The sequence below is a fragment of the Nerophis ophidion genome, linkage group LG04, assembly GCF_033978795.1.
Source record: "Nerophis ophidion isolate RoL-2023_Sa linkage group LG04, RoL_Noph_v1.0, whole genome shotgun sequence".
Taxonomy (NCBI): Eukaryota; Metazoa; Chordata; class Actinopteri; order Syngnathiformes; family Syngnathidae; genus Nerophis; species Nerophis ophidion.
In genome coordinates, this window is record NC_084614.1 from 77,855,017 (window position 1) to 77,865,949 (window position 10,933).

The following is a 10,933-nucleotide window of genomic DNA, read 5'->3' on the forward strand; positions in this document are numbered from 1 at the left end:
TCCGTTTCATATGGCAAGGTGACCTCATGACAACATTATTTGGCTTCACAATATCAAAATGAGTAATATCAGAAGGAGAAAACCATCTGTTTAGCACAGAAATACACCATAACTGAAGCTGGTTAGAATTATTTAGCACTGACCCACATGTGGATATCAATAACCTTTGTGTAAATGCTGTAGTTTCAAAGGACCAGGTGATTGTTATTGCGTTTGGTAGAGTTAAAGGTTGGTGGAGCACCTGGTCAGGTACCCCACTACAATTGCAGAAAAAGAGTCCAGGAAAAAGCATTAATATTAAATAGAGAGCTTTTGTCAAAGTCATTGTTAAATTGTTTTACTAGCTACCCAGGTCCAATAATCAAAGTTCAGATGTCCAAGCTACAAGAGTTGGAAGACCAAGCTAAGGCTAGCAGAGGCCCAGCTTTAGTCAGTCTGAGGCTAAGATGGATCCAGGCCGTGGAAGACGGAAGGCCAAGATGAAGCCAGTCGACTCAGACTGTAGGTAGTGGAAGGCCAAGCTGAGACTAGTATAGATCCAGACTGTGGCAGATGGAAGGCCAAAATTTCAGCTAGCAAAACATCTCCCGGCTTCTGCAGGTCAGAGGCCTCCAGATTTCCAAATCCGACAAAAGCAGTCAGAAATACCACTTTTTGGAAGTAAGCCTTCATTCATCAATTGTTACGCTTAAAACTAGTGCAATTTACTTAAATCGGCTAAAAAAAAGAGACTAAAACACATAGAAATTCAGACCACTTTGACAAGCAGACAAACAAAAGACAGTCCTGTCGGCCATCTTGGATTGGACATTCAACATTAACCCAATTTGGAAATCGGTCTGTCGTTATTTATATTTGTGGATTCACCTACTTTTGACGGAGGAAGAAGAAAGGCGGGTTTGCTGATTTTTGGAACGATTTTGCTTGAAAGACTCAGGTTAAAAAAGCATGAAAAAGAAAAAGGCAATTAGAAATATTATACATTATGTCCCATATAAGCTCATACACGACACATTCTACAGATAGTGTATAAAAAAACCTAAATAGTGGAATAAAAGAGGTGAAAACATGTTAAATGCAACAAAGAAAAGTTGCATTGTTGAGTCTAATAAAGCTGCCATGCAGGTTGTTTTCTCTTTAAAGCTGTCATTGCTCAAAAATAATAATGAATCAAACTCAATGTTGTAACAAAGTATTTAAACTAGTCATGGCTCCAATTACGTCACATACAAAATTTGACTTAAGAGTATTTTTATAGGATATTTTGTGTTTATCCTACAAAAAAAGGGTTTTTGACTAATAGGGAGAAAAAAAAAAATGAAGAAGCTGTCACGTACTTGCATGGCTGCTCTAGTTGTGACCCCAAGATGCAGGAGACAGGAGGACGACGTGCGGGTGAGAGTCTTTTAATTCCCACAGGGAGCACAAGGAGGTGCAGCAGGGAAGTGCACAGAAGCATAAGCGGCATACAGAAAAATCAAAGTAACGTTTCACAAAACAATCCTTGAGCCCTGACTGGAGGGCGAGGCAGGCATAAATTGAAGCCAATTGTTTAAAGTAAAAGTACCAATGATTGTCACACACACACTAGGTGTGGTGAGATTTTCCTCTGCATTTGACCCATCACCCTCACCCCATGACCAGGTGTGGCCAGGCTGCCAATCAGCGACAGGTGAGGAGGGAAAAGGGCTCAGGGAGACAAACAGGAAGTGGGACCAAAATAAGAGCGCCGACTAGGAGATAAACACAAACGCAAACAGACCGCGTGACACCTGACGTGACAGGTCGTCACAGAAACGAGGGATGGATCTGAAATTTATCGAGGGACTTAAGTGTTGAAAGTAAAAAATAATGTTTGACTTATTTTTATGAGTGGGGCCCGTTTGGATCCTAATAATTTCAGTGGGACAAGTTTTAATTGTCATTGCTCGAAAAAAATAATGAATTAAAATCGATGATGTTATGAATTATTGACATATTTAAGATTGCAATTACGTTGAGTGAAAATTATTATTTTCTGCTTTTGCCATAACAAAACAAGGTTTTGACAAAAATGGCGTAAAACATGAAAAAAAAAGACTGATAAGGACGGATAAACCTGAAATTGATTTAGTGATTTAAGTGTTGAATGAAAAAATACAAACATAAATAAAAATGAACGACTTCTACCATTTTTATGACTGAGACTCTTCCTGGTCCCCAAGAAAGCAGTGCGAGGCGAGTGGAGAAAAAACGGATTTATTGACAGAGATGTGACACAATGTGATATTGATCATAAGCAGCGGCCATTGAAAGAAAAGAAGAAATCCTCGTCATGACGTCAAGGCCATGAAACGTGCGATTTTACAGCCACCAACGTTTGATCTTGAAAGTCTTTTAACGGCCAAAGAAGAATACATGGAATAGCGTGAGGAGCAGTCGGACGAAGAACAAAGCACATCTCCATCTCATCTCCGAGTGTGATGACGTCCCTCAGCGATGGAGACATCTCCCTGTGTTCCAGTGCACAAAGCATCCTGGAGGAAGAAGACCACTCAGCACATTCCCGACAGAAGCAGGTGAATCCAAGTTGAACATCATCTTCACACAAGAACATTTGGAGGTGCAGACAGTCCATGTGAGCTTACTCAGCCTTCAGCCGCCTGCACGTTCTCGTCGAGCTCCACGCCGCCGTGGCGAGCTGCGGGACAAACGCAAACGGTGAAGGAAGAACATCCAGAAGGTGCCTCGTCACTCACATCAGATCTTTGAGGTGTGACTTGGAAACATGACGAGTCAGCACACTTGATGTCTCATTTGGCTGATCCTCATCATGAGGACTCCTGTCAAAAGTGAGATATGCCAGACTTTGTATTGCGTGTGCTCACAGGAGGGACTTTTATTGTGAAGGAGTCAGCTCCAGTTGGGCTTTTCCGGCTAAACTTGTAACAAAGGTCCACATCAGACCTCCATGTGAGTGACGCTTCACCACGGCTTTGTTTCTTGCGGCTCAAAGAAAAGATGTTTTACTTACCAGCTGGATCGTACTGGGCTGAAATGAAAGAGAAACAAGGTGAAGTGGACTTTTCCCCTCACGTCACGCCGTGTTTCTACGTGAGAGTGTGCGCTCTGTCTCTGTGGATCTTTGAGTGTTTGGCTGGAAGGCAACTAAAAGATGGCCGCACCTTTGCAGCCCGGATGAAAGCATCAACTCACGGCCTGGACCGAGTGCACCGAGAAGAAGAAGACAGAGGACATTGGCGTCCCTCACCTTGTCTGTTTCTGTGACGCCTGACCATGACCATGATGATGATGATGATGATGATGGCCGCCACAGCGAGGACCGCCGCCGTGGCAGCGAGGGCGACGCTCAAGTTGTCTGTGGAGAGCAAAAAAGCACAAGTGGAGTGACAAAGCATGAAGAGGAAACCTTCATGACTACTTTGCATGCAGACGTCAAGCGTTGTCATGGTGACATGGATCAATAATGGTGACAGGTGGACTTGTGATGGGAAACATCTCCAACTAAATGTGTCTTTCTCACCTTCATGGCTTGCGTTGCTCAGGATGCTTCTTCTCTCCAGCTTGGTGACCAAGTCCTCCTTGACGCCTGACAGCTGAAACACACATTCGTACTTGCCCTCCACGTCGGCCGTCACCTCCACTTTCAGCGCCACCGACATCTGGAAGGTTCCGTCGTGGTTGGGGAGTATCTCTCCGTGCTCCACGTCCTCGAAGATCTGCTCGCCGTCTTTCCTCCAAAACAGGTCGGCACCGTCGGGGTAGAAACCTGTCGCCATGCAGCTGACCGGAGAGGACGGCGTCTTCTGGAGCAGGAACACCTCTGGAAGCTCTGCACAGGAAGTGATGTCACGTGTGAACACAGGACAACGTGGGGAGAAGGTGTGGATGGAGAGAAGGTGTGGATGGAAGTAAAGGTGGAGAGAAGGTGTGGATGGAAGTAAAGATGGAGAGATGGTGTGGATGGAAAGAAGGTGTGGACGGAGGTAAAGATGGAGAGAAGGTGTGGACGGAGGAAAGATGGAGAGAAGGTGTGGATGGAAAGAAGGTGTGGACGGAGGTAAAGATGGAGAGAAGGTGTGGACGGAGGTAAAGATGGAGAGGTGTGGATGGAGGTACAGATGGACAGAAATTGTAGATTAAAGTAAAGATGGAGATAAGGTAATAATGCAGGTAAAGATGGAGAGAAGGGAAGAATGGAGGTAAAAATGGAGAGAAAGGGAGAACGGCGGTAAAGATGAAGATTAGCTGAGAATGATATAAAGATGGAGAGGAGAGAATGGAGGTAAAGATGGAGAGAAGGAGAGAATGATGTAAAGATGGAGAGAACGTGTGGATGGAGGTAAATATGGAGAGAATGGCGGTACAAATAGAGAGAAGGGGAGAATGGAGGTATAGATGGAGAGGAGAGAATGAGATAAAGATGGAGAGAAGGTTAGAGTGGAGATAAAGATGGAGAAAAGGTGAGGATGGAGGTAAAGATGGAGAGAAGGTGAGAATGGAGGTAAAGATGGAGAGAAAGGGAGAACGGAGGTAAAGATGGAGAGAAGGTGAGAACGGAGGTAAAGATGGAGAGAAGGAAAGAATGAGGTAAAGATGGAGAGAAGGTGAGAACACAGGTTAAGATGGAGAGAACGTGTGGATGGAGGTAAAGATGGAGGGAAGGGAAGAATGGAGGTAAAGATGAATAGACGGTGAGAATGGAGGTAAAGTTGGATAGAAGTTGAGGATGGAGGGAAAGATGGAGGGATGGAGAGAATAAGGTAAAGATGGAGAAAAGGTGAGAACGCAGGTTAAGATGGAGAGAACGTGTGGATGGAGGTAAAGATGGAGAGAATGGAGGTAAAGATGGAGAGAAGGGAATGGAGGTAAAGATGGAGGGAAGGGAAGAATGGAGGTAAAGATGAATAGACGGTGAGAATGGAGGTAAAGTTGGATAGAAGTTGAGGATGGAGGGATGGAGAAAATAAGGTAAAGATGGAGAGAAGGAGAGAATGATATAAAGATGGAAAGAAGGAGAGAATGGAGGTAAAGATGGAGAGAATGATGTAAAGATGGAGAAAAGGTGAGAACACAGGTTAAGATGGAGAGAACGTGTGGATGAGGTAAAGATGGAGAGAAGGAGAGCATGAGATAAAGATGGAAAGAAGGTTAGAGTGGAGATACAGATGTAGAGGTGTAGATGGAAGTAAAGATGGACAGAAGGGGAGGATGGAGGTAAAGACGAAGAGAAGGAGAGAATGAGATAAAGATGGAGTGAAGGTGTAGATGGAGGAAAAGACGGGAAAAAGGTGAGGATGGAGGTAGAGATGGAGAGAAGGTGAGAACAAAGGTAAGGATGGAGAGAAGGTGAGAATGAAGGTAAAGATGGAGAGAAGGTCAGAGAAAGAGAGAAGAGTATAAAGAGACAGTGTGTAATGTCAGTAATGTTCCTATAGGGGGAGTGCTAACAAGTTAAAAGGTGAAAGTACATGTTGTGTTTCTACCTGTTCTCATTAGGACCTCCTTCCCATTGTTCACATGCTTCTTCAAGTAAGAAGGACAATCCTCAGTGTAGTAAAACTTAATGTATTCTAGTAGATGTTTGTCCTGGTCCCACTTGAGTTTGGTGGGGAAAGCTTGTTGTTTTGCTGCAGTAAATGTCCATGTCTTCATGTCCAACGATATGAAATCTTCTCCATCATAACCTTCCTGACGCCAACCTTTAACTTCATCAGTCTCATCATTCCATTCACATCCATACATCAACTGGAGAATGTGAACACCTGAGACACACACAGTGTTGTAAAGCAGAGTGACACACACACACACACACACACACACACACACACACACACTCACACAGTATTAGTGTAGGTTATTATGGGATGGACAGAGACAAGTATCAGTGCAGTAATGTGTGTTTACTACAGTATAAAAAGAGTACATCAAATACATTTAAGTAGTAGAAAGTTCAACATAAACAAACCTCCAGTTTGGTTGAAACGCTTCTTACGAACTTCAAGGTTGTGTTTGAGAATCAACTCACTAACAACATTGATCTCTGTTTGTCTCTGCCAGTATTTTGGATCCTCTGCTGTGATTTTGTTCATCCAGTCCTGTTTGGCTTCTGCTTTCCTGCTGTTGCTGTCATAGTGAGAAATCTGAACTCCATCAACATAACCAACACTCACAAACTCTGGGAAGTTTGGAACTTGAGAGGACACAGTGTAGAAATACTGCAGCGTGTGAATCACTGAAAGAAGAAAACAACAACAGGATGACTTTTTATTATTTAGTTTCATGTTCAACAATCTTGCACTGTGAATATTTTAGCTCCTTCCGTCTTCAGTCGGGTCTTAAAGTGAACATCAAACACTGCTAGATATCACAGTCAAGACTCACATGTTCTATGACAAATACAACACATTAATAATATTACTAACATCTGTTGACGGTTTGAACATTTTGAAAATAAACATATATTTTCTACAATGGAGGCTGAATAAAAAGTACAACAGAGTTGAACACAACCTGTTCTGCCCATTTGATGTCGACTCTTACTGACATCTTGTGGCGGGGTGATGTTACTACACTTGATTAGTTTCTGACACTTCCGTGTTTGAAGATTTGTGTTCGTTCTTACAAGCCTTGGAAAAAATAAGTCTTTGAACAAGAAACACTAAAGTGAAAACAAATAAAGAGCCTAAACGGATTTATCTGCTTCTGTAACCTTCTTGGAACATTTTTAATTTTTAGTAGGAAAAAGGGAAAACAATAAAATGTTAAAAAAAGAACCAGGATTAAGTAATAAAGGGCTTAAATAATACAACAATAATTTAATTAATAAGTAACAGAAACTCTCAGAAGTCAAATAAGTGAAGGCACAAAGAGGATTTATGAATAAAATATTAATAAACTTATAAAAAGGACTTACCAGGCGTCACGCTGTGCATTTGCACGACCAGAAGAAAGAATAAAAACAAGTTCATGATGTCAGCGCGAAACAAAAAGAAGTTTGCCACTTTTAATCCCGCAGAGAAAGACAAAAGTGACGAACACTCGCTTGACTCGCAAACAGGAAAAATGAACCAGGAACTGTCGAGGCTCTTTTTATAATACTCCACCTGAGCCAATGAGGAGTCAGCATTCTGTGACGTCACAGTGAGGAGAGAAAACGAAACGCTATTCTGCACAGAAAAGTGGCAGCAGTCAACTGACAAGAAGTCTTCTACTGGACTCACTAGAGAGCGCCCCTTGTGGCCACGTCAGGTAAATGCTTGTGTGGCTTTTCTGGGAAATCACGTGACTTGACAACAAAAAGGTGTGTCAAGTTGGCCGCCAAACTTGGAAAGAAAAGAAAGAAAGAGGAATGAAGGTGAGATTGAGAGTTAAAAGTAATGACAGGGCTGGAACATCCGATCAGTGATCGTATTGTAGTCCTCTCAAGAAAGCATCAATACAAATAATGATTGATAGACATAAAGTCGCTACACCGCAGGACATCCTCACTTCTTTTTATTTCACGTCTTAACTTTCACCTCCGTTATGTCTCCCAAGCGTGAGGCGTCCCTGCTGGGGTAACGGGACACGCATCTGCCTCGCATGGGTTCGATTCCCGGCCAGGGTTGCATCAGGAAGTTTCATCCTGAGTAAAAAAGTCAGCAGAAAGCCTTCATGAGATGGACTCGCTGTGGCCAAAGTGCTGAACGTGGGGGAAAAGTGTGAGGCAGACGCTTCTGCTGGCAGAATATCAAAGAAAGTGAAAGTAAAAGTAGACACGGTAAAGCCAAACATTAAACTCGATGGTGATCATTTTTATTTTTATTTTGACGTACCTGTCAAAGGTGAACACACTTATCCACGTAGGTGAGTAGTAACGAGTTACATTTACTTAGATAAGAAACACAACTTTTACTTTGCTATATAACATATTCAATATATGTATAAAAATATACATTTAGGCCTCCACTCAGGCTTCATCCCAGGGACCCCAAAGGATTTTGGTCAAAAATATATTTAAAATGTGTCATTATTTTGTATTATTATTATTCCAGGTTTAAATCTGTAGATCAACATTAGGTCTATCTGTCAATATAACCTTTTCAAAGATTTAAGTTGTATGCCCTTTTTGTCAAAGAAAACCGTGTTTTGTTATGGAAAAAAACACAAAATATGCAATAGTTTCCCCCAATAGAATTTTAAAGTGGAATATTTGAGATTATATAATAATTGGAGGCTTAAAAATGTCAACACATCAATCAATCAATCAATGTTTATTTATATAGCCCTAAATCACAAATGTCTCAAAGGACTGTACAAACCACTACGACTACGACATCCTCGGAAGAACCCACATAAGAGCAAGGAAATCTCACACCCAGTGGGACGCCAGTGACAATGATGACAATGAGAAACCTTGGAGAGGACCTCAAATGTGGGCAACCCCTCCCCCCTCCCCTCTAGGGGACCAAAAGCAATGGATGTCGACCAGGTCCAACATGATAATGTGAAAGTTCAATCCATAGTGGCTCCAACACAGCCGCGGGAGTTCAGTTCAAAGCGGATCCGAGACTGCAGCGAGAGTCCCGTCCACAGGAAACCATCCCAAGCGAGGCGGATCAGCAGCGTAGAGATGTCCCCAACCGATACACAGGTGAGCGGTCCATCCTGGGTCTCGACTCTGGACAGCCAGTATTTCATCCATGGTCATCGGACCGGACCCCCTCCACAAGGGAGGGGATGACCCTCATTAACTAATAACGTTTTGGGAGACAATGATCTGATGTTTAGAAAACCCAATATTATAGGTAGTGGGCGGTTCTAAGGAGTTGTTGATAAAATTACCCGTAGTAGCAATATTAATAATGTTGCGTTTATTATGCGCAGTGCACTTAAAATAATTACGACCATATCTAGGAATTGATATGAGGGGAATTTTCAGATTGTCTACTTGGTGCTGCGATAAACTGAACGCATCATAATTTGCCACCTCAGTAGAACGCATGTCTAACTCTGACGTAGTCATGGTCATAGCAGAAAAACCATTATGTGAGTTGTGTATTATTCTAAGAAAATTGCTATGTGTACAGGGATTATCCAGCCTGACGCTGGCTAGTTCTAACTTAACTGACTCCATACCCAGTCTAGCAGGCTCTGTAATTGCCTGTGACCGGGCTTGCACTAGTGCAGTTAGTCAAATGTGGCTCAATGCGAAATCTATGTTCCGAGATTAGAGGATAGCGCCTTTCTGGTTAGGGTGAAGGCCGTCTCTCCTCAGCAAGCCAGGTTTGCCCCAGAAAGAGGGCCAATTATCAATAAACGTAAATCCCTGTTGTCTACAGAAGCTATCCAGCCACTTGTTAAGAGAGACTAATCTGCTATATCTCTCATCATTGCCTCTCCCAGGCAGGGGGCCAGAGACAATTACTCGATGCCTGGACATCTTTCTAGCGAGATTACAAGCCCTGGTTATGTTTCTCTTTGTAATCTCTGATTGTCTCATCCTAACGTCATTAGAGCCAACGTGTACAACTATGTTCGCATAACTAGTGGTGCGGTTAGCCATTCGTACGTGTTTACTAGGCCTGTTGCGAGTCAGCTCCCTAAGATTAGCTTCAATGTCAGGTGCTCTGCCCCCGGGAATACACTTAATTGTGGCTGGTTTGCTAAGCTTTATGTTTCGGGTGATGGAGTAAATTAAACATTGATTTTAATTTATTATTATTTTTTTAGCAATGACACAAAAAAAAATCTTACTAAAATCATTGGGGATCCAAAAGTGTCCTACTCATTAGAAATAAAATTTCAAAAATATATTTTTTTACTGTTTACTTTAAACACAATTGTCTTCAGATCAACTTAAGATACATCCGTCAATTATATATATATATATATATATATATATATATATATATATATATATATATATATATATATATATATATATATATATATATATATATATATATATATATATATATATATATATATATATATATATATATATATTTATATATATATATATATATATATATATATATATATATATATATTTATATATATATATATATATATCCATCTTTTTCCACTTATCCGAGGTCGGGTCGCGGGGGCAACAGCCTAAGCAGGGAAACCCAGACTTCCCTCTCCCCAGCCACTTCGTCTAGCTCTTCCCGAGAGCTAGACGAGGATCCCGAGGCGTTCCCAGGCCAGACGGGAGACATAGTCTTCCCAACGTGTCCTGGGTCTTCCCCGTGGCCTCCTACCAGTTGGACGTGCCCTAAACACCTCCCTAGGGAGGCGTTCAGGTGGCATCCTGACCAGATGCCCGAACCACCTCATCTGGCTCCTCTTGATGTGAAGGAGCAGCGGCTTTACTTTGAGTTCCTCCCGGATGGCAGAGCTTCTCACCCTATCTCTAAGGGAGAGCCCCGCCACACGGCGGAAGAAACTCATTTCGGCCACTTGTACCCGTGATCTTATCATTTCGGTCATGACCCAAAGATCATGACCATTGGTGAGGATGGGAACGTAGATCGACCGGTAAATTGAGAGCTGCTTTTTGTGTCAACGCTTTTGCCGCATCGTTGTTCGACGTGTTCTCGCTTGAAGCCGGACCACCGCCAGGCGGTGCACCCCGGGCTGTTTTTCTTGGGAGTTGGTTCTTCCTCCATTTGTTGCCGGATTGGCACATTCTCTCTCTCGTATTACCACCCGCACCTGATTATTAGCATCACAGCTAATGTTAGCATGTGGCCACCTCTCTGCTGCGTGTGTTGTTGCACACGTGACATATGTAAGAAGGTGCTCTTGTTTTACATCCCTCTGTGAGAAGGAGACAAGAACGAGTGAAGAAGAGCATGCAGTGTAATGCCCGCAGCTAAAAGCAACTGTGTGAGAAGGTATACTCCAATATTAAAAGTTAAAGTACCAATGATTGTCACACACATAC

At 42.5% G+C, this 10,933-nt stretch overlaps 1 protein-coding gene across 1 annotated transcript; it reads right to left on the bottom strand.

Annotated features, from left to right (window-relative positions):
- Positions 1–3,527: 3,527 nt before the first annotated feature.
- On the bottom strand, positions 3,528–7,188 carry LOC133551941 (class I histocompatibility antigen, F10 alpha chain-like; the record flags this gene model as incomplete). Its single annotated transcript, XM_061899153.1, has 4 exons — positions 6,917–7,188; positions 5,969–6,235; positions 5,487–5,765; positions 3,528–3,832 (listed from the first exon to the last, which is right to left on the bottom strand). Coding segments are annotated over exons 1-4 (906 nt in total), but the record flags the coding sequence as incomplete, so codon positions are not given.
- Positions 7,189–10,933: the final 3,745 nt, after the last annotated feature.